The sequence below is a fragment of the Salvelinus namaycush genome, chromosome 39 (genome assembly GCF_016432855.1).
Source record: "Salvelinus namaycush isolate Seneca chromosome 39, SaNama_1.0, whole genome shotgun sequence".
NCBI classification, from domain to species: domain Eukaryota; kingdom Metazoa; phylum Chordata; class Actinopteri; order Salmoniformes; family Salmonidae; genus Salvelinus; species Salvelinus namaycush.
The window spans coordinates 2,955,952-2,981,605 of record NC_052345.1 but is presented as its reverse complement, the minus strand read 5'-3'; the positions used below and the strand labels follow the sequence as shown (position 1 = coordinate 2,981,605).

At 39.5% G+C, this 25,654-nt stretch overlaps 1 protein-coding gene across 1 annotated transcript in view; it reads right to left on the bottom strand.

The window, feature by feature from the left end:
* The window catches only part of LOC120032827 (mitoferrin-2-like), a 251,179-nt gene extending 225,549 nt beyond the window's left edge, over positions 1–25,630 (bottom strand). Inside the window, exons 1-3 of the mRNA XM_038979021.1 lie at positions 25,067–25,630; positions 17,389–17,617; positions 17,107–17,163 (exon numbers count right to left, since the gene is read on the bottom strand). Coding sequence (XP_038834949.1) covers positions 17,107–17,163; positions 17,389–17,617; positions 25,067–25,411 — 631 coding nt within the window. The 5' untranslated portion in view covers positions 25,412–25,630. The remainder of the gene's footprint in view (positions 1–17,106; positions 17,164–17,388; positions 17,618–25,066) is intronic.
* Between the last annotated feature and the right edge of the window lie 24 nt (positions 25,631–25,654).

Here is a 25,654-nt window from a genome sequence, read left to right as displayed (position 1 = left end):
ATGGGCCGCTCGTTTAACAATTTGTCTATGTCGTATCTGTTATGCCGGCGCACAACAAACGGTGTGGGTAAGTGTCCATGCAATGAAAGCATTGTGGTGACTTTTTATAGTTCCGCTAAATGTGAATTACACTAGAGTCTCTAGTACAGCACCACAACACTTAAGATACAACATCAGAGTAAAAACAATGGAGAATAGCTTTGTGTTTCAGCTCCCAGAGAAATCACTACAATAGAACGTGTAGAAGTAAACCATACATTCAGCTCAGGACTTCCACTATATAGAACCAGGAACCTGGTATATTGTAAAGTAAACAGTCATATAGTCTCAATTTAAATATATCAGACACAGATGAAACAAAATACCTCTACACCAAACCAAGCACCTTGACATGAGCTTGTTCTGTTACTGTAACTAACTGGTCATGTAATAAAGACATTAGCTTGTTCTGTTACTGTAACTAACTGGTCATGTAATAAAGACATTAGGTTGTTCTGTTACTGTAACTAACTGGTCATGTATAAAGACAGAGCTGTTTCTGTTACTGTAACTAACTGGTCATGTAATAAAGTATGTGTGTGTGGTTTTCTGTTACTGTAACTAACTGGTCACAGATATGATAAAGAACGATAGTCTTGTTGACACGTCGTTAACAACTGTGCTGTAACATAAAACAAGACATAGCTTGTTCTGTTGAGTAACTAACTGGTCCAGTATACATGACATTAGGCAAGGGCTATGTACAATCGTGACACTGTCAACTCATACTGGTCAGTGTAATACGGAAGATATGAGCTATGTTCTGATTTTGACGTAAACTAAATCTGGCAGACATGTACATAAAGGACCATATTGTAGGTGTGGTCTCGTTGTACTTGGGAAACTAAACTGGGACAATGGTTAGAATTAAAGACCTTATCATACGCCTGTGGGGTTTATGGTATTACGAGGATACGCATCAAAACTGTAACATGTTGGCTTAATGCGCAGTATAAATGTGAAACAGAACACAGAGCTTACACTTTGCGTGTTACGATGGTGGGTACTTATTGTATGAGGAATCCGTCCAGGTAGCTATTTAACATAATGTACAAGAGTTAGGAGGTGTTCTCCGTATAACACTGTATGTAATTCTCACATCTGGTGCGATGTAATAAAGACATGAGCGGTGTTTGTATCACGTTAATATACACTTAGGACTGGTCAGTAAAATAAAGAAATTATGGGCACGCTTCTGTTAACTGTAGATTATAAGTTCACTAGGTCGAGTGTATACAAGGCCACAGAGAGCTTGTTCTGTTACGTAACTGGACAAGCTTAGGTATGTAATAAAGACATTAGATTGTTCTAGGTCATAGCTGTAATAACTGGTACAGCATAATGTAAAGACAATGTAATGCTATGTGCTCTGTTATGTAACTAAAGCACACGGTCAATGTGTACATAAGACATGAGGTGTTCTGTCTTGTAACTGCTTATTAACACTAATGTCATGTAATAAAGACATTAGCGTTGTTGTGCGTGTGTTTATTCTTAGGTTAACTTGAGAACATTATCCAGGCTCAGTGCTATCTAACTTCGATACAAGACTTGTAGCTGTTACTGTAACTAAACTGGTACATGTAATAAAAGACATTGCTTGTTTCTGTTCTGTAACTAACTGGTCATGTAAATAAGGAACATTAAGCTTGTTCTGTTACTGTAACTAATGGTCCATGTAATAAAGACATTAGAGTGTTCTCAAGTTACAAAAAAACTACAAGTACACTAAACTGGGTCATGTAATAAGAGACATGTAGCTTGTTCTGTTACTGTAACTAACTGGTCATGTAATAAAGACATTAGTTGTTCTGTTACTGTAACTAACTGGTCATGTACTAAAGACATTAGCTTGTTCTGTTTACTGTACTAACTGGTCATGTAATAAAGACAGTTCTTGTTCTGTTACTATGCCGTAACTAACTGGTCCATGAAATAAAGACCATGGCTTGTTCTGTTACTGTAACTAACTGGTCATGTAATAAAGACATGTAGCTTGTTCTGTTACTGTAACTAACTGGTCATGTAATAAAGACATTAGGTTCTGTTACAGTGTAACAAACTTGGTCATGTAATAAAAGGACATTAGCTTGTTTCTGTTACTGTAACTAACTGGTCATGTAATAAAGACATAGGTTGTTCTGTTACTGTAACTAACTGGTCATGTAATAAAGACATTAGCTTAGTTCTTGTACTGTAAATAATGGTCATGTAATAAAGACATTAGCTTGTCTGTACTGTAACTATATGGTCTGTAATAAAGACATAGCTTTTCTGTTACTGTAACTCAACTGGTCATTAATAAAGACATTAGCTTGTTCTGTTACTGTAACTAAGTGGTTATGTAATAAAGACATAGCTTGTTCTGTTACTGTACTAAACTGGTCATGTAATAAAGACATTAGCTTGTTCTGATTACTGTAACTAACTGTCATGTAATAAAGACATTAGGTTTGTTCTGTTACTGTAAACTAACTGGTCATGTAATAAAGACATTAGCTGTTCTGTTACTGTAACTAACTGGTCATGTAAATAAAGACATAGGTTGTTCTGTTACTGTAACTAACTCTGGTTCATGTATAAAGACATTAGTTGTCATGTACTTAATAACTGGTCATGTAATAAAGACATTAGCTTGTTCTGTTACTGTAACTAACTGGTATTGTAATAAAGACTTAGCTTGTTCTGTTACTGTAACTAACTGGTCATGTAATAAAGACATGAGCTTGTTCTGTTACTGTAACTAACTGGTCATGTAATAAGACATTAGTTGTCTGTTATGTTAATCATGTAAAGACATAGGTTGTTCTGTTACTGTAACTAACTGGTCATGATAATAAAGACATTAGCTTGTTCTGTTACTTTAACTAACTGGTCATGTAATAAAGACATAGCTTGTTCTGTTAACTGTAAACTAACTGGTCATGTAATAAAGACATTAGCTTGTTCTGTTACTGAAACTAACTGGTCATGTAATAAAAGACATGAGCTTGTTCTTTACTGTAACTAACGGTCATGTAATAAAGACATTAGGTTGTTCTGTTACTGTAACTAACTGGTCATGTAATAAAGACATTACTTGTTCTGTTACTGTAACTCAACTGGTCATGTAATAAAGAATTAGCTGTGTTCGTACTGTAACTAACTGGTCATGTAATAAAGACATTAGCTTGTTCTGTTACTGTAATAACTGGTCATGTAATAAAGACACACTTGTTCTGTTACTGTCAATAACTGGTCATGTAATAAGACATTAGCTTGTTCTGTTTACTGTAACTAACTGGTCATGTAATAAAGACATGACTGTTCTGTTACTGTAAGTAAGTGGTCATGTAATAAAGACATTAGTTGTTTCTGTTACTGTAACTAACTGGTCATGTAATAAAGACATGAGCTTGTTCTGTTACTGTAAACTAACTGGTCATGTAATAAAGACATTAGCTTGTTCTGTTACTGTAACTAACTGGTCATGTAATAAAGACATAGCTTGTGTCTGTACGTAACTAACTGGTCATGTAATAAAAAGACATGAGCTTGTTCTGTTACTGTAACTAACTGGTCATGTATAAAGACATAGTTGTTCTGTTACTGTAACTAATGTCATGTAATAAAGACATTAGCTTGTTCTGTTACTGTAACTAACTGGTCATGTAATAAAGACATACTGTTCTTTACTGTAACTAACTGGTCATGAATAAAGACATTAGCTTGTTCTGTTACTGTAACTAACTGGTCATGTAATAAGACATGAGCTTGTTCTGTTACTGTAACTAACTGGTCATGTAATAAAGACTTAGGCTTGTCTGTTTACTGTAACTAACTGGTCATGTATAAAGACATTAGCTTGTTCTGTTACTGTAACTAACTGGTCATGTAATAAAGACATGAGCTGTTCTGTTACTGTAACTAACTGGTCATGTAGATAAAGACATTAGGTTGTTCTGTTACTGTAACCTAACTGGTCATGTAATAAAGACATTAGCTTGTTCTGTTACTGTAACTAACTGGTCATGTAATAAAGACATTAGCTTGTTCTGTTTACTGTAACTAACTGGTCATGTAATAAAGACATTAGCTTGTTCTGTTCTGTAACTAAATGGTCATGTAATAAAGACATTAGCTTGTTATGTTACTGAAACTAACTGGTCATGTAATAAGACATTGAGCTTGTTCTGTTACTGTAACTAACTGTCATGTAATAAAGACATTGCTTGTTCTGTTACTGTAACTAACTGGTCATGTAATAAAGACATGAGCTTGTTCTGTTACTGTAACTAACTGGTCATGTATAAAGCATTAGCTTGTTCTGTGTTACTGTACTACTGTCATGTAATAAAGAACATAGGCTTGTTCTGTTACTGTAACTAACTGGTCATGTAATAAAGACATTAGCTTGTTCTGTTACTGTAACTAACTGGTCATGTAATAAAGACATGAGCTTTGTTCTGTTACTGTAACTAACTGGATGTAATAAAGACATTAGTTGTTCGTTATGTAATAAAGTCATGTATAAAGACATTAGGTTGTTCTGTTACTGTAACTAACTGGTCATTTAATAAAAAACATTAGTTGTCTGTTACTGTAACTAACGGTCATGTATAAAGATATTAGCTTGTTCTGTTACTGTAACTAACTGGTCATGTAATAAAGACATTAGAGTTGTTCTGTTACTGTAACTAACGTTCATGTAATAAAGACATGAGCTTGTTCTGTTACTGTAACTAACTGGTCATTTGTAATAAAGACATTAGCTTGTTCTGTTACTGTAACTAACTGGTCATGTAATAAAGACATTAGCTTGTTCTTTACTGTAACTAACTGGTCATGTAATAAAGACACTTAGGTTGTTCTGTTACTGTAACTAACTGGTCATGTAATAAAGAACATTAGTTGTTCTGTTACTGTAACTAACTGGTCATGTAATAAAGACATTAGCTTGTTCTGTTTACTGTAACTAACTGGTCATGTAATAAAGACATTAGGGTGTTCTGTTACTGTAACTAACTGGTCATGTAATAAAGACATAGGCTGTTTGTTACTGTAACTAACTCGTCATGTAATAAAGACATTAGCTTGTGTTACTGTAACTTAACTGGTCATTGTAATAAAGACATTAGCGTCGTACTGTAATAATGGTCATGTATAAAGAATTAGGTGTTCTGTTACTGTAACTAACTGGTCATGTAATAAAGACATTAGTTGTTCTGTTACTGTAACTAATGGTCATGTAATAAAGACATAGCTTGTTCTGTTACTGTAACTAACTGGTCATGTAATAAAGACATTAGCTTGTTCTGTACTGTAACTAACTGGTCATGTAATAAAGACTAGCTTGTTCTGTTAGTAATAACTGGTCATGTAATAAAACATTAGCTTGTCTGTTACTGTAACTAACTGGTCTGTAATAAAGACATTAGCTTGTTCTGTTACTGTAACTACTGGTCATGTAATAAAGAGTAGCTTGTTCTGTTACTGTAACTAACGGTTCAGTAATAAGACATTAGTTGTTCTGTTACTGTAAACTAACTGGTCATGTAATAAAGGGACATTAGCTTGTTCTGTTACTGTAACTAACTGGTCATGTAATAAAGACATGTAGCTTGTTCTGTATACTGTAACAACTGTCTGTAATAAGACATTAGGTTGTTCTGTTACTGTAACTAACTGGTCATGTAATAAAGACAGTAGGTTGTTCTGTTACTGTAACTAAACTGGTCATGTAATAAAGACATAGCTTGTTCTGTTACTGTAACAACTGGTCATGTAATAAGACATTAGCTTGTTCTGTTACTGTAACTAACTGGTCAGTAATAAAGACATAGCTGTTCTGTACTGTAACTAATCTGGTCATGTAATAAAGACATTAGCTTGTTCTGTTACTGTAACTAACTGGTCATGTAATAAAGACATTAGGTTGTTCTTTTACTGTAACTAACTGGTCATGTAATAAAGACATGAGTTCTGTTACTGTAACGTAACTGGTCAGTGTAATAAGACATTAGGTGTTCTGTTACTGTAACTAACTGGTCATGTAATAAAGACATTAGCTTGTTCTGTTACTGTAACTAACTGGTCATGTAATAAAGACATTAGCTTGTTCTGTTACTGTAACTAACTGTGCATGTAATAAAGACATTAGCTTGTTCTGTACTGTACTAACTGAGTCATGTAATAAAGACTTAGGTTGTTCTGTACTGTAACTAAACTGGTCATGTAATAAAGACATTAGCTTGTTCTGTTACTGTAACTAACTGGTCATGTAATAAAGACATTAGGTTGTTCTGTACTGTAACTAACTGGTCATGTAATAAAGACATTAGGCTTGTTCTGTTACTGTAACTAACTGTCATGTAATAAAGACATTAGGTGTTTCTGTTACTGTAACTAACTGGTCATGTAATAAAGAAATTAGACTTGTTCTGTTACTGTAACTAACTGGTCATGTAATAAAGACATAGCTTGTTCTGTTACTGTAACTAACTGGTCATGTAATAAAGAATATGGTTGTTCTGTTACTGTAACTAACTGGTCATGTAATAAAGACATTAGCTTGTTCTGTTACTGTAACTAACTGGTCATGTAAAAGACATTAGCTTGTTCTGTTACTGTAACTAACTGGTCATGTAAAAAGACATATGTGTTCTGTACTGTAACTAACTGGTCATGTATAAGACATTAGGTTTGTTCTGTTACTGTAACTAACTGGGTCATGTAATAAAGACATTAGGTTGTTCTGTTACTGTAACTAACTGGTCATGTAATAAAGACATTAGTTTGTTCTGTTACTGTAACTAACTGGTCATGTATAAAGACATTAGCTTGTTCTGTTACTGCTGTAACTAACTGGTCATGTAATAAAGACATTAGCTTGTTCTGTTACTGTAACTAACTGGTCATGTAATAAAGACATTAGCGTGTTCTGTTACTGTAACTAACTGGTCATGTATAAAGACATTGAGCTTGTTCTGTTACTGTAACTAACTGTCATGTAATAAAGACATTAGGTTGTTCTGTTACTGTAACTAACTGGTCATGTAATAAAGACATAGGTTGTTCTGTTACTGTAACTAACTGGTCATGTAATAAGACATTAGGTTGTTCTGTTACTGTAACTAACTGGATATGTAATAAAGACATTAGCTTGTTCTGTTACTGTAACTAACTGGTCATGTAATAAAGACATTAGCTTGTTCTGTTACTGTAACTAAGGTCATGTAATAAAGACATTAGCTTGTTGTTACTGTAAATAACATGGTCAGTAATAAAGACATTAGGTTGTTTCTGTTACTGTAACTAAACTGGTCATGTAATAAAGACAATTAGCTTGTTCTGTTACTGTACTAATGTCAGAATAAAGACATTAGGTGTTCTGTGTACTGTAACTAACGGTATGTAATAAAGACAGTAGGTTGTTCTGTTACTGTAACTAACTGGTCATGTAATAAAGACATTAGCTTGTTCTGTTACTGTAACTAACTGGTCATGTAATAAAGACATAGCTTGTTGTTACTTAACTAACTGGTCTGTAATAAAGACATTAGGTTGTTCTGTTACTGTAACTAACTGTGCATGTAATAAAGACATTGAGCTGTTGTTACTGTAACTAACTGGTCATGTAATAAGAAATTAGCTTGTTCTGTTAATGTAACTAACTGGTCATGTAATAAAGACATAGCTTGTTCTGTTACGGTAACTAACTGGTCATGTGTAATAAGAAATTAGCTTGTTCTGTTACTGAACTAACTGGGTCACTGTAATAAAGACATAGGTTGTTCTGTACTGTAACTAACGGTCATGTAATAAAGACATTAGGTTGTTCTGTTACTGTAATAACTGGTCATGTAATAAAGACTTAGGTTGTTCTGTTTACTGTAACTAAGGTCATGTAATAAAGAATTAGTGTGTTCTTTACTGTAACTAACTGGTCATGTAATAAAGACATTAGTTGTTCTGTTACTGTAACTAACTGGTCATGTAATAAAGACATTACTTGGTCTGTTCTGTAACTAAAATGGTCATGTAATAAAGACATTAGCTTGTTCTGTTACTGTAACTAACTGGTCATGGTTAATAAAGACATTAGCTTGTTCTGTTACGATAACTAAGGTCAGTAATAAAGACATGAGCTTGTTCTGTTACTTTAACCTATACTGGGTCATTGTCTTAGCCAACTGAAAAGACCTAGGTACTGATGCCATAAGTGCAACTGGCATTGTAATAAGACATAGGTGTACTGACCGGGTATGCAATAGACATAGCCTGTCTCCTGTGTCTGGGTAACACGGTCATGTATAACTGGGCTGTTGCTGTTACCCCTTTAACTAATTCTTTTTTTTGTCATGTAATAAAGACATAGCTTGTTCTGTTACTGTAAACTAAATGGTTCATGTAATAAAGACATTAGCTTGTTCGTTACTGTAACTAACTGGTCATGTAATAAAGACATGAGCTTGTTCTGTTACTGTAACTAAGCTCGGTATGTAATTAAAGACATTGCGTTTTCTGTTACTGTAACTAACTGGGTAATGTAATAAAGACATTAGCTTGTTCTGTTACTGTAAACTAACTGGTCATGTAATAAAGACATTAGCTTGTTCTGTTACTGTAACTAACTGGTCATGTAATAAAGACATTAGCTTGTTTCTGTACTGTAACTAACTGGTCATGTAATAAAGACATTAGCTGTTCTGGTACTGTAACTAACTGGTCATGTAATAAAGACATTTAGCTGTTCTGTTACTGTAACTAACTGGTCATGTAATAAAGACATTAGCGTTGTTCTGTTACTGTAACTAACTGGTCATGTAATAAAGACATTAGGTTGTTCTGTTACTGTAACTAACGTCATGTTATAAAGACATTAGGTTGTTCTGTTACTGTAATAACTGGTCATGTAATAAAGACATTAGCTTGTTCGTTACTGTAAACTAACTGGTCATGTAATAAAGACATTAGGTTGTTCTGTACTGTAATAAATGGTCATGTAATAAAGACATTAGGTTGTTCTGTTACTGAAATAACTGTCATGTAATAAAGACATTAGGTGTTCTGTTACTGTAACTAACTGGTCATGTAATAAAGACATTAGCTTGTTCTGTTACTTGTAACTAACTGGTCATGTAATAAAGACATTAGGTGTTCGTTACTGTAACTAAGTCATGTAATAAAGACATTAGCTTGTTCTGTACTGTAACTAAACTGGTCATGTAATAAAGACATTAGCTTGTTCTGTTACTGTAACTAACTGGTCATGTAATAAAGAACATTAGCTTGTTCTGTTACTGAACTAATGCGTCATGTAATAAAGACATAGTTGTTCTGTTACTGTAAACTAACCTGGTCATGTAATAAAGACATTAGCTTGTTCTGTACTGTAACTAACTGGTCATGTAATAAAGACATTAGCTTGTTCTGTTACTGTAACTAACTGGTCATGTAATAAAGACATTAGCTGTTCTGTTACTGTAACTAAATGGTCATGTAATAAAGACATTAGCTTGTTCTGTACTGTAACTAACTGGTCATGTAATAAAGACATTAGTTGTTCTGTTACTGTAACTAACTGGTCATGTAATAAAGACATTAGCTTGTTCTGTTACTGTAACTAACTGGTCATGTAATAAAGACATTAGCTGTTCTGTTACTGTAACTAACTGGTCATGTAATAAAGACATTAGCTGTTCTGTTACTGTAACTAATGGTCATGTAATAAAGACATTAGTTGTTCTGTTACTTGTAACTACTGTATGTAATAAAGACATTAGTTGTTCTGTTACTGTTAACTAACTGGTCATGTAATAAAGACATTAGGTTGTTCTGTTACGTTGTAACTAACTGGTCATGTAATAAAGACATTAGCTTGTTGTGTACTGTAACTAACTGGTCATGTAATAAAGACATTAGCTTGTTCTGTTACTGTAACTAAATGGTCATGTAATAAAGACATTAGCTTGTTCTGTTACTGTAACTAAACTGGTCATGTAATAAAGACATGAGCTTGTTCTGTTACTGTAACTAACTGGTCATGTAATAAAGACATTAGCTTGTTCTGTTACTGTAACTAAACTGGTCATGTAATAAAGACATTGAGCTGTTCTGTTACTGTAACTAACATGGTCATGTAATAAAGACATTGAGCTTGTTCTGTTACTGTAAACTAACTGGTCATGTAATAAAGACATGTAGCTTGTTCTGTTACTGTAACTACTGGTCATAATAAAGACATTAGGTTGTTCTGTTACTGTAACTAACTGGTCATGTAATAAAGACATTAGGCTTGTTCTGTTACTGTAACTAACTGGTCATGTAATAAAGGACATTGAGCTTGTTCTGTTACTGTAACTAACTGGTCATGTAATAAAGACATTAGGTTGTTCTGTTACTGTAACTAACTGGTCATGTAATAAAGACATTAGCTTGTGTCTGTTACTGTAACCTAACTGGTCATGTAATAAAGGACATTAGCTTGTTTGTTACTGTAACTAATGGTCATGTAATAAAACATTAGCTTGTTCTGTACTGTAACTAACTGGTCATGTAATAAAGACATTAGGTTGTTCTGTTACTGTAACTAACTGGTCATGTAATAAAGACATTAGCTTGTTCTGTTACTGTAACTAAACTGGTCATGTAATAAAGACATTAGTTGTTCTGTACTGTAAACTAACTGGTCATGTAATAGACATTAGCTTGTTCTGTTACTGTAATAACTGGTCATGTAATAAAGACATTAGCTTGTTCTGTTTACTGTAACTAATGGTCATGTAATAAAGACAGTAGCTTGTTCTGTTACTGTAACTAACTGGTCATATGTAATAAAGACATGAGCTTTGTTGTCTGTTACTGTAACAACTGGTCATGTAATAAAGACATAGCTGTTCTGTTACTGTAAACTAAATGGTCATGTAATAAAGACATTAGCTTGTTCTGTTACTGTAACTAACTGGTCATGTAATAAAGACATTAGCTTTTCTCAGAATGGTTAGAGGTTTGTAAAGGGTTGTAAAATACCGGTTACTTTCCCCAAATTCCCAGGTTTTCCAGGAAATCCCGGTTGGATGAGTCCTGAATCATAAGGTATAGCAGGAAATCCGAGTGGATGAGTCCTTAATCATAAGGTATAGCAGGAAACCGGTTGGTGTCCTGAATCATAAGGGTATACGCAGGAAATCCGGTTGGATGTGTCCCTGAATCATAAGGGTATACGCAGGAAATCCCGGTTGGATGGTCCCTGACTCATAAGGGTATACGCAGGAAATCCCGGTTGGATGTGTCCCTGAATCATAAGGGTATAGCAGGAAATCCCGGTTGGTATGGTCCCTGAATCATAGGGTCATACGCAGGAAATTCCGCGGTTGGAGATGTCCCTGAATAATGAAAGGGGAATTCGCAGGAATCCCGGTTGGATGAGTCCCTAGGAATCATAAGGGGTATACGCAGGACAATCACCAGGTGGAATGAGTTCCACTGAATCATAAGGGAAATAGCAGGAAATTCACCGGGGATGATGGCCCTGAATCATGAAGGGTATACGCAGGAAACCGGGGATGGAGTGTCCTGAATCATGAAGGGATGCAGGAAATCCGGACCTCCTCCAACCAGGAGTTCTGGAAAACCTTAGAATTTCAGAGTAAGTAATGGAGTTTTGCCACACCCTGTTGAAAAGGGTGCAACCCCAGTTCCAGACACCAGTCAGTATATCCTCAATCACATTTCCTAGGGATCTCAGGGGATTGCATGTTTTTGTTCTACCCCCAACACTAGCACATTCAAGGTGCTGAAGCCAGAAAACACCCAGAGTGACGCAGCAGGCGCTAACAAATCCTGATAGAATTGAGGTTTGATTAGTGTTGGCTAGAAACAAAAAACCCAGTACCTCCAGAGGAATGGCTTGAGCAACACTGTCACACACTCTAAACTTAAGATTAATATGTGTCTCATCATCAAAAACCACATGAGAAATTTTCTAAAAACACCAGGATGTATTCCTAGAATATTAGTTGTATATAAATTACCGTGTTAAAAGTTTGGGGTCACTTAGAAATGTCCTTGTTTTGAAAGAAAGCACATTTTTTTGTCCATTAAAATAACATCAAATCGATCGGAAATGCAGTGTAGACATTGTTAATGTTGGTACAAATGGATATTTGGTGGAAACGGAAGATTACAGATAATGAATATCTACATAGGGCAAAGAACACAGACACATGGCAGAGGAAACTCTGCCTAGAAGGCTTCAGCGATCCCGGATGTCGCCTCTTCACTGTGTGTGAGACTGGTGTTTTGCGGGTACTATTTAATGAAGCTGCAATTGAGGACTTATGAGGCGTATTTCTCATAGACACTCTAATGTACTGCGTCCTCGTGTGCAGATTGTGCACCGGGGCCTCTCCACTCCTTTTTCTATTCTGGTTAGGGCCAGTTGCGCAGTTCTGTGATAGGGGAGTACGTACACAAGCGTGTTGTACGAAGATCTCAGTTTCTTGGAACTCTCGCATGGAAATAGCCTTCATTTCTCAGAACAAGAATAGACTGACGAGTTTCAGAAGAAGTTATTTGTTCGGGCCATTTTGAGCCTGTAAATCGAACTCACAAATGCTAGAGTGCTCCAGATTCTCCAATGTCCTAAAGAAGGACAGTTGAATTGACTTCTGTATATTCAGCACAACAGTTTCAGCTGTTCTAACGAATAACTGCAAAAGAGGTTTTCTAATGATCAATTAGCCTTTAAAAGATAAACTTGGGTTAGTAACACAACATGCCATTCGGAACACAGGAGTGATAGTTTCGCTGTAATGTGGCCTCTAGACGCCTATGTAAAATAGTCACATAAAAAATCTGCTGTTTCCAAGCTACAATAGTCATTTACAACACATGCTAACATATGTGTATCAAACTGTATTTCTGATCATTTTGATGTTATTTTAATGAGACAATACAAATATGCTTTTCTTTCAAAAAACCAAGGACATTTCTACAGTGACCCCAAACTTCTTGAAACGGTACTGTGTAACATTTGAACCGTAGTGTACAACATCCAAAAGAACAGGTGGAAGGTGATTCCAATACACAAAAGTAGAAAAGAGTAAGGTCATTCGTGGCGTGTCATATTTTCAAATCGAGACAGAACAGGTTTTCAGTGATACAGTGTATACTAAGGCAGAAGCCATGATTTTCATTACAGCAAACAATCGGTGGATGGCCTAACAAGGCCAGCCCAGTACAGCTTGGTCTGGATCGGCTCTGTTCGGCACCAGTAGGGAAAAAGCCCTTTAGAGCCGCATAAATTGAGATGGACAGGTGTAAGACAGGTACCCCCCCCCCACACAGAAATAGCTGCTACCCATTTTTTCTATTTGAATATTGATAAAAAGCATCTTGTAAAGTATTATACTTGAATAGAGCAAGTTGATGGTGATGAAACACGCTGTCCTCATGTTTCATATGTGTGTGTAGACACCCTCCCCTAATTGTCCACCCCTCGCCACCACTACACCATATCACACAGACAACTCTCCCAGCTTAACAGGCACCAATGTACACATATCATACCACGTGTGGAATGTGTGTTCGTAAACGAGAGTACACCGACTGTTCCAACAAACTTTGAGATTAGTTGTTCAAAACTTTTTTCTGTGAACAAACAGATACTGACATTAAACATTTAGTCTTATTATCGTTTAAAAAATAGATGACATATTTTTCAGATACAAGGAAGGGTAAAGTTATACAGGAAGTTAATCTGTGTGTTCGTGTAATGGTGGTTTTCTTCTGTGTGATGAAGTTGTTGACAATCAACACTAGTGCTCCACTTCACGCATGGATGTCCCAAAGTGGCACTCCTTATTCCATAATAGTGCACTACATGTTGACCAGGGCCATAAACTCCTATGGCCACAGACACAGCAGTACGTTAGGATTCTCTCTTCTCTCTTCTCCTGTGATCTAAACCCTATTTAAGACGATTGCACCCCAAAGTTATAGAATAGCTAATATAATCTTTATCAAATTGCCAACTCGTGTCATGATTGGTAATGCAGACAAACTGTCAATTTGTCCCAATATGGCCACATACCCTTACCACCCCAATGAAATACCCCCTACCATCCACCCCTTACCTACCATAATAGTCCTTCCCAAACCTCACAACCAACATAGTTAAGCTTATAACCAGGGTACAGGAGACGGTTTCCCTTGCTGAAATCTATGGTGTGACCGGATCAGTAAGAATTCAGGGCATCAAGACACCATTAATAAATAAGCATGCAGTTTTGTCCTGCGGCACGAATCACATGATCAGGGAAACTTCTGTTGTGCTTGCTACCAGGGGAATACTCCAGTCCGGCGTAGCGAGGCATCTATTGAGAACCAGCTGATTGGAATCAGCTTCCAGGTCTAGCCAACAGGCTCTGTGGCACAGTATGGTTGGGGGGCATTAATATATGGCGGTCATGTAGCGACCCACAGAACAGGAGAGCATGTTATTGGCACAGAGTATGAATTATTATAATGCTGGCTCTATATACTGAGTCTCTGGCATTAAATACTGAGGCTCTGGTCTCTGAATACTGCGACTCGGGTCTCTAATACGGGAGGACCTGGCCTGCTAAAATCTGAGTCTCTGCCTCTAATACTGAATATCTGGCCTGCTAATACTGATTCTCTGCCTCTAATCTACTGAGAGTTCTGAGCTCTAATACTGAGTCTCTGGCCCTCTACATGCTTTTCCACAGGGACACCGGTGTAAAGTCCTTGAGTCTTAGGCCACACGCACCGGGTGTTAAAACCCTTGGTTGGAAAATGTGACAAGATCCAATCTATGGTCTTCTGCCTGTAATGGACAGTAGTATTCAACTCTGAGTGTTGCGGTTGGTGCTGGTTAGAGCTGATTCTGGGAAACATATTTGAGAAGTAGGTAGGTAGCACCGTATGTGAATGATAGTGTTAGGAACGAGGAGGAAGGTGTGGGTTCTGGTCTCAGCAGGATCCGGCACACACAATCACCAGTAGCTCGTTGGTAGGCACACGTGTCGATGTAGAGGGTAACAGTCTTACTGACACGCGTATAGCGCACCCAAGCAAGTCACAACGCCAAGAGGGAGAAAACACCATGATAGAGGGTGAGAGATGAATAGGAAAGACATGGATAGAGAAGATGTGGATACAAAGAGGGGTGAGAAACACACAGATCAAGATAGACAAAGAAAATAAGATGGAGAGAAACTCAAAAGAAGGGAATAACACTGAGCATGTCAACATTAGGGCGTTGTGTGGCGGTCATGCACCACATTTTGTAGCTGCGTGATTGTCAGCAAAATAAGACTGCCCGGATCTCCACAGGTGTGAATTGAACGCAATTAAGCATAAACATGTTAAGCATCTCGGCCTCAATGCATAGACTACAAGCCACTTCAAGGCATTGCATACAAGCCACTTCAATGCATAGCTACAAGGCTCAATTCAAGGCATAGCCTACAAAGCCACTTCAAACATCAAAATGTTAGTGATAGATTTAATGATCCCCGAGCCTTGCCCGTACCCCGGCCCTAACCCTAATGTCAGGACCCGTCGGGCCCAGGCCTGGTAACAGGGCCCGCTCTACCCACCCTGTATCTGCCAGCTGGAACGGACGTGCCAAGACCAGAGTGGACACACTCGCAATGTAACGACACAATGGTTTTGACAAAACCATCAGTAGAGTTGAAAATGCGATGGAAACCCATTTGAACTTGTATTTTTTTAACTGCAAAAGTAATTTATGTACACTACGTAATCAGGCACAGCCTTTAATCCGCAACAAGTCAGTTTGATGGAAACATCTCTGGTGGGAAAATGTGCCTATTGTTTTTATGCAGATTTTAGAATATTCACATGAAAATGTGTCGCCAGTTGGAGGGAAATCTAGCTAGTGAAAGAATGTAGCAGCTACATTTCAAAAGGTTTTGCTTAAAGTTAATCTTGCATTTTAACTTTCTACCGGAGAAAAATGACACCTGAGGAAATGACCGGAGAATGGTATCCTACACATGAGTCAGAGCGCTGTCTGGTGATCCAATGACAAGAGACGATATATTATTTCATCAGAGCGCTGTCTGGTGATCCAATGACAAGAGACGATATATTATTTCATCAGAGCGCTGTCTGGTGATCCAATGACAAGAGACGATATATTATTTCATCAGAGCGGAGAAGTGCAGCTGCAGCATGAAACCACTCCTTTTATATTCATGATCTGGAGCAGAATTTACAATAAGCAATTTAGATCTGCGTTTGCAAAACGCAGCAAGATATTTATTTAGCATTTTATCTTCCCTTTTCTGCATGAAAAACAAAGAATCCTGCGTTAACCCGACCCCTGTACACAAACAGTACGCACACACACAGTACGCACAAACACACATACAAAGTACGCACAAACACACACATACAAAGTACGCACGCACGCACACAAAGTAAGCACATACACAAAGTATGCACACACACACACACAAAGTATGCACACACACACACACAAAGTATGCACGCACCCACACACACAAAGTATGCACGCACCCACACACACAAAGTATGCACGCACCCACACACACAAAGTATGCACGCACCCACACACACAAAGTATGCACGTACCCACACACAAAGTATGCACGCACCCACACACAAAGTATGCACGCATACACACACAAAGTATGCACGCACACACACACAAAGTATGCACGCACACACACACAAAGTATGCACGCACACACACACAAAGTATGCACACACACACAAAGTATGCACGCACACACACAAAGTATGCACGCACACACACAAAGTATGCACGCACACACACACAGTATGCACGCACACACACACAGTATGCACGCACACACACACACAGTATGCACGCATACACACAAAGTATGCACGCATACACACAAAGTATGCATGCACGCACACACACACAAAGTATGCACGCACACACACAAAGTATGCATGCACGCACACACAAAGTATGCTCGCACAAAGTATGCACGCACACACACACACACACACACACACACAAAGTACGCACACACAGAGTTTTACCTTCTGCTGGGTTCATGATTGCATCATGGAGTACAGTGGCCATGCAGCCTGCCATTCCTGTTAGAAAGAGACAGCAGAGAGGATAGAGAGATGGTTATGGTTACCAGTACAGTAAGCCAAAAACACACAGCAGTGGATGCTGCAACTTTCCCTCATACTTTTCCTTAATCTGTCGGTCTCTCAGTGACCGTTGGTCAAATTAGCAACATTGCTAATAGCGCTAAGGTACAGTATGTATGCACATGTCAATGTCCCAGTGAATGTGTGGCTGTAACACCGTACCATTAGCAAAGTGGCTGTTCGCTCCCGGGTGGACCACGTTGCTGAGTGAGAACTTGAGTTTCTCATAACAGGCAAAGTACAGAGCATGGGCTGGCCCCGCCCCTATCGCCATGACATTCAGTCCCCTCACAGGTCGCCACACCCCCTCGGTACGCACGATCTGACGTAGCGCGTCCATCACGTTACGGTAACGCGCCCCCGGCTCGGGCTGCAGGCTCTGCATCCGCGTCTGGAGAGAGAGAGGGAAGACAAGACAAGGAGGGATAAAGGGGGGAGGAGAGGGACAGAAAGAATGTAGAAGAGGGGGCGGGAGAAACGAGAGGAAAGGGCATCAATGCATGGTCAATCAACTCTTTCAAAGTTCAGCTAATTAGTGGGTCAACTGATATGTGAAAAGTAAGAGTGCAGTCACAGTGCAGTTCACCAGGTCCAATACAGTAGACGTTTCTCTGTATAGCCTAACAGTATGTTCGTGTTTACTGGCTCAAAGTCAGCTAGGTAGGTAGACGCATCACAATGCCAAGAGATAATAAATAGGCCTGAAGCTACTGGGTTCCACCCTTCCTCTGTCAACAGGGCACCAGTCACTGTGTCACAACAGAATAATGCTCTGTGTAGGAAGGATGGAGCAATAACCAAACTTCTGAGAATATTCTACTCGACACAGCCTCCTTTATCCAACCACAGAGGTCACCAAGACAGAAGGGTGGGGAAATGACGTCTGGAGAGCAGGGATGGAAATTCCCACTCATGACTACACACACTTCTGGGAAACGGAAAGTCAGAATGAATGTGGAGAAACAGTGTTTTGTTGTCATATATATATATATTTTTTTTTTTACACAAGGCTCTAAAAGACTGCCCGAACTTCCAATGTTTCTAAAGTGGTTTCAAGTGTTGTTTTTTTGGAACGACAGATAGCCCAGGCCTTACATTTTAAAGGCCATTTCTGCACCTCACCAATTCTCACAACCAATACAACAGTGTTAGATAGACCTCAACACCAGTCTGTCCTTGGCATCCCCCTCCAACCCATGTTACTAGAAACACGGAGCTAACAGTCAACACCATCTCTACACAATCACATGTACTACCATGTTTATTTCCATTTTACTGCCCTGTTCGTTTTCACATGCGGCGCCATCTACGCCCTGCGGAAGTTGCAGTGCACACACACACACACACACACACACACGTGCTATGTTTGCGTTGAGTCTACAGCAACAATGGTACACTTTCATCCCCCACTCCTCTCCTCTTCAGGAAATGGAAACATCAGAATGCACCCGGTTGCATAACGTTCATTTGACCAGACTTAGCATTACCATGGTATAGACAGACACCTGAGAGTCCAGCTTCAGGGGGAAATGAAAGGATAGGGGTTAACCTAACACAGCTGAATCCCCTGGGAAAGTCCCCCCTTTCTGAATTATTTCTTGCCCTCTCTTTCCCGTCCTCGTCTCTCTCGTCTCTCCATTATATTGAGAAGTCCTAGATGTGCAGCCCAGTCAGGCCACAGCCCGAGCAGCAACCGCGTGACACCAGAGTACAGTACACAGGATGGGGAAACCAGCTCAACATATTAGTGGTCATCTCTCCTGTATGAGAAAGGTTGTATCCCAAATGTCACCCTGTTGCATAGCCTATATTTCACTACCTCTGACTGGAGACCTACTGGAAGGGCCTTGGTCAAGTAGAGCACTATAGAAGGAATATGGTGCCATTTGGGATGCAACAAAAACTATATTTGGCCTCGTCTTGTGAGGAAAGTCACGGTCGTCTTGTGAGGAAAGTCACGGTCGTCTTGTGAGGAAAGTCACGGTCGTCTTGTGAGGAAAGTCACGGTCGTCTTGTGAGGAAAGTCACGGTCGTCTTGTGAGGAAAGTCACGGTCGTCTTGTGAGGAAAGTCACGGTCGTCTTGTGAGGAAAGTCACGGTTGTCGTGGCTGCCACTGACACTTCCTGTTGGTTTATACTCAACTCAAGAGCTCATGGTTGTTATAACGCTCGTCGTCATGGTTGTTATAACGCTCGTCGTCATGGTTGTTATAACGCTCATCGTCATGGTTGTTATAACGCTCATCGTCATGTTTTGCTGTCAAGTGTTTTGGAGCTTTGATCATCATGGCTTGGCAACTGCCATTCCTCTTCGCTGTCACAGTGACCTCAATATAAAACGGTCTTATCAGATCCAATACCACATTTAGAAGCTACTAGCATCGTCCATTAATTCATACCAAGAATGATTCTTAATCACTTAAAGGTCTAGTGTGATCATGCCTCAAACTGGAAGTGCATTACAGTATCTCTCTATTGGCAGTTTTCTGAAATAGTTTCTGTACTGTAGCTGAATGGGTCTAACTGGAAATCATGCAACTACACCGATGATGCCAGGCTCAGGTCAACCGGCGTTACAGCACACACAGGCCGGCAGTTTAGCACCCACAGGCCAACTGGTACGGTGCCAAGCTAGATAACAGGCCAGACCTGTCTTCTAGCTAAAGGGCAGGCCCTTTAGAAGTCCTGGGTCGTATTCAACAGGAACAAAACGGGCGGGCAGTGGAGAGAAACTGCTCCTCAGCTCAGAACAGGGTGAGTGTGTCCTAAATGGCACCCACAGGCCAGTGTTACAGCACCCTGTACCCTGAATACTGCACTACTTTTGACCAGAGCCCTATGGCACTACAAAAGGAATACGCTGCCATTTGAGACACAGAAAGACAGTGACACACCTTGTAAAAGGTCCCAGCAGCAACGAGGAAATTGTTATTTTGAAAATCTATGGAGGAAACAGCGAGAGAGAGGAAGGAAGGAGCGCCAACGCAAGTTCCTTTATTTAACCACGAGTGACGTCTGTCAGAGCACCGTTTCAACAAGGCATGACTCCGGGCTAGGAAAATAAACCAGATCAAATGAGGAAGCAGTAGTCTCTAACTAGCCCATGACCACCATTATCAGCCTCACAACAACCCAATGACTTGAGACATTTCCCTAGTAAATGAGTGACAGGAAAGTGTGCAACAGTCAAGATTGATTCTGAAAAGGTCAGAACAGTGAAAATACAGTGCCTTGCCTTCAGACAGTATTCACACCCCTTGACTATTTCCACATTTTGTTGTACTACAGCCTCAACTTAAATTGGATTCAAATTTTGATTTTGTGTCACTGGCCTACACACAATATCCCATAATGTAAAAGTGGAAATATTTTTGAAAAGTTTACAAATGACTCAAAAATGAAATGCTGAAATGTCAAGTCAGTAAGTATTCAGACCCTTTGTTATGGCAAGACACAATACGTTAAGGAGTAAACATGTGCTTAAGTCACATAATAAAGTTACATGGACTTAAACCACGTGCAATAATAGTGTTTAATGTGATTTCTGAAATACTACCTAGTCTCTGTACCCCACACATACAGGTAATTGTAAGGTCCCTCAGTCAAGCAGTGAAATTCAATTCTCTGATTCAACTACAAAGACCAGGGAGGTTTTCCAATGCCTCGCAAAGAAGGGCACCTATTTGTAGATGGGTAAAAAAAAAAGCAGACATTGAATATCCCTTTGAGCATGGTGAAGTTATTAATTATAATTTGGATGGTGTATCAATACACCCAGTCACTACAAAGATACTTCCTTCTCAGTTGCCGGAGACAAAGGAAACCGCTCAGGGATTTAACCATGAGGCCAACGGTGACTTTAAAACAGGTGCAGAGTTTAACGGTTGTAATAGAAGAAAACTGAAGATGGATCAACAAACTTGTTGTTACTCCACAATACTAACCTAAATGACAGAGTGAAAAGAACGATGCCTGTACAGAATTAAAAATAATCCAAAACATGCATCCTGTTTACAATAAGGCACTAAAGTAAAACTACAAAAAAATGTGGCAATGAAATTAACTGTGTGTCCATAATATAAAGCGTTAAGTTTGGGGCAAATCCATCACAACACATCCCGCACTGAGTACCACTTAATATTTTCAAGCATGGTGGTGGCTACCTCATGTTATGGGTATGCTTGTTATCGGCAAGGAATAGGGTGTTTTTGGGGGGGATAAAACTAAAGCTGAATAGAGCTAAGCACAAGAAAAAACCTATAGGAAAACCCAGTTCAGTCTGCTTTCCAACAGACACTGGAAGACAAATTCACCTTTCAGCAGGACAATAACCTAAAACACAAGGCCAAATCTACACTGGAGTTGCTTACCAAGATGATACTTTTTTTTTTCCTGAGTGGCCTAGTTACAGTTCACTTAAAAGTAATCTTGAAAATTTACAGCAAGTCTTGAAAATGGCTGTCTAGCAATGATAAACAACCAACTTGACTGAGCTGGATTTTTTTTTTTATAATACATGCTCTTAGAGACTTACCAAGAAAGACACACAGCTATAATTACAGCCAAAGGTCATTCTAACATTTATTGACTCAGGGTGTGAATACTTATGTAAATTAGATATTTATGCATTTCATTTTCAATAAATTTGCAAACATTTCTAAGAACATGTTTCACTTTGTCAACATGGGCTATTGTGTGTAGATGGGTGAGAATAAAATAATTAAATCAATTTTGAATTCAGTCTGTAACAAAACAAAATGTGGAATAAGCCAAAGGGGGGGGGGGGGGGCTACAAAGGCAGAGACCACGGTACACAGTGGTAGTATGGGACAGTGGTATTCTAGACCAAAGGGTATGTATGGGTGTACCATGGTTGTACAGGACGGGGGTATTCTAGACCAAAGGGTATGTATGGGTGTACCATGGTTGTACAGGACAGGGGTATTCTAGACCAAAGGGTATGTATGGGTGTACCATGGTTGTACAGGACAGGGGTATTCTAGACCAAAGGGTATATATGGGTGTACCATGGGTGTACAGGACAGGGGTATTCTAGACCAAAGGGTATGTATGGGTGTACCATGGTTGTACAGGACAGGGGTATTCTAGACCAAAGGGTATGTATGGGTGTACCATGGTTGTACAGGACAGGGGTATTCTAGACCAAAGGGTATGTATGGGTGTACCATGGTTGTACAGGACAGGGGTATTCTAGACCAAAGGGTATGTATGGGTGTACCATGGTTGTATAGGACAGGGGTATTCTAGACCAAAGGGTATGTATGAGTGTACCATCGTTGTACAGGACAGGGGTATTCTAGACTAAAGGGTATGTATGGGTGTACCATGGTTGTACAGGACAGGGGTATTCTAGACCAAATGGTATGTATGGGTGTACAGGACAGGGGTATTCTAGACTAAAGGGTATGTATGGGTGTACCACGGTTGTACAGGACAGGGGTATTCTAGACTAAAGGGTATGTATGGGTGTACCATGGTTGTATAGGACAGGGGTATTCTAGACTAAAGGGTATGTATGGGTGTACCACGGTTGTATAGGACAGGGGTATTCTAGACTAAAGGGTATGTATGGGTGTACCACGGTTGTATAGGACAGGGGTATTCTAGACTAAAGGGTATGTATGGGTGTACCATGGTTGTATAGGACAGGGGTATTCTAGACTAAAGGGTATGTATGGGTGTACCATGGTTGTACAGGACAGGGGTATTCTAGACTAAAGGGTATGTATGGGTGTACCATGGTTGTACAGGACAGGGGTATTCAAGACTAAAGGGTATGTATGGGTGTACCATGGTTGTATAGGACAGGGGTATTCTAGACTAAAGGGTATGTATGGGTGTACCATGGTTGTACAGGACAGGGGTATTCTAGACTAAAGGGTATGTATGGGTGTACCATGGTTGTATAGGACAGGGGTGGAAGCTTGAAGCCCGTGGAAGTCAGACTCTTACAGGATTCTTTATTAAAGGGCCAGTGCAGTCAAAATATTTTGTTTCCCTGTGTTTTATATCATATTGTACAGCAGCTGATGAAACTAACACCATAAAAAACAAGAGTTATTTCATGACAGATGCTGGTTGAAAATACAATCTAGCATTAGAATGTACAATACCAGAGGCCACCAAAGTAGCAACAACTTTTTCTATTTGGCTGGCTACTTCCTGTTCTTTCTGAAAACACTAGGTATTCTAGACCAAAGGGTGTGTGTGTATCATGATAGTATGGGGCAGGATTATAAGGTAACAGAGGTTATAGGTGTTCAGCTGAGGTTCTCATTCTCACCCTACAACCTATTAATCTGTCCAGGTGGTGAGAGGTCAGGGGTGAGGACAGCCAACAGGTGCCAAACCCTGTTTAAACTCAAACTAGTTGGATCAGTCAGTGGCTGGACAAAGTTCAGATACACAACCTAGCTATGCAAATATGCATAGGATGAACCAAAACTCCATGTTGAGTTGAGAATCAATGGTATCCATTCTATAAAATAGCTATATTTATCTGCAGTTCTGTTTCAGTGAACCCTCCAGTGGTAATTGTAATATTCATATGTGTAAACATACTGAATTGTAATTGGATGCATTTTACCGCCATATCATACTGTGCTATGATTGGTTAAGACCACCCAAATGGTTAGGTGATGGTCAGGTTGATCCTGGTTGGCGATACGTGTACATGCCAGTTATAGCTAGCTAATAAAGAGCTACGTTAAGAAATATCCTGTAGTACTGCATTTTATTATTTTGTACAAAGTGTGCAAAACAAGACAGTAATAACTCAAGTAAAAGCTTCTAATCATGTGCAACAACATCAGCCCAACTGACATCAGTGAGTAGACAGAGGAGTCTATTGAGTATCTCCAATCCAGGGCCTTGTGACCAACATACACTTTAACCAACACTACCCAAATACTTTCACTTCTCCTCGAGGATTATGAAACAAAGTGGTGATTATGCAGTGACCTAGCTTAGCTCGCTACAAATATGGATTTGATGACAACCATAACAACTGTATGTGCCTTTAAGGTAGCTAGTGTTGCTGCTCTAAAACAAACCTGTGTCATATAGTTAGATAGACAAGCTTCAATGCATTATAGTTGGGAGACTAGGGATGTATACAGTGTGAGGCAAGTGTGTACAACTAACTAGGCCCTACATAGGTACATAAGAGCACTTCGTGTGATACTTGGTTAGGTAGCTAACGTTTCATTACACACTTCTCAATATACATATTTGTGACGTAACCTGGCTGGCTCCTGTCGTGTGCTAGCGCGCTGTCGGTCAGCTAACATTAGGAAGTTAGCTAACGCGGGTAATGATTAACCTTGGTTTAAAAGTACGACTACATTGAAAAATAAAACGAGCAGCCTAGATCATTATTTTGCGACATGTCACTTTCACCTTCGCTAGTTGGCAACCTACTCGAGCTCAGGCTTGGGCCTACCAACGGAATTTATGTCAACAACGGCTGAGATTCTGAATAACACGATTTGCTAACAAACATAACTAATTTAGTTAGCAATTTAAACAACTGATGGTGCCTCCTCTGACAACGTACATGTCACTGGGGAATGTGTATATGTGTTATTTTAGCAACACTTGTGTGCAGACGTGATGTATCTACATAATTAGTTAGCTAACTATTCCTCCCCTCTTTCCATTCTGGAATAATTGTGAACAGCTAAGTCAGCCCCAGACACCGGTAACTGGCGTTACAAGCTTAGCTACACAATAGCAATCAAGCGCCTGGCTAAAGGCTAATTTTTCATGTTGACTTTGTCATTAAGTAATTCGTTTTTTTATTTAAACTTTGTTCTTTTACCTTAACACAGTCGATGGGATACATTAGGCAGTGTTCCATGATGCCAGCCACGGCGCCGGCTAACATGTGTGTACTGGTGGCTACACCCTGGGGGAGCCCCTCGTAGTCTATTTCGGTCTCCGTAGCAGCCACCGTGGGCTCTGGGACTGCTCGAAGTTGCAACACCGCAGTAAAGTCCGGTTCCGCTGTTATCCGTGGCGGTGACAAACCACCAACAAACCCCTCCGTAGCATCCAAAATCCTCCCGCCGAGCCATCGAATGTCTGCCCCTGCAGCTCCAGCAGTAACCCCGGCATCGACGCTTGGTGTGTCCACCCGCCTGGACACGAAACCATTCGCTTCCATGCAGAGACGATATAGTAAAGTCCAAGTTGCGCGGTTATTCCTCGGTGTCTCCTCTTCTCAAAGTCGACACTTTCGCCGCCAATCTCTTAAGGGTTGTCGAGGGTAGCTCCAGCGGATGACGGGCCCCACCAGACCGACACTGTGGCTCAAGGGGAGGCTAAAGTCGGCAAGGGGAATAATGCACTTGGCGGACTGGAGAGGGCTTGTCAGTGAGTCACGCCGGAAACGGTTACATGATTGTGT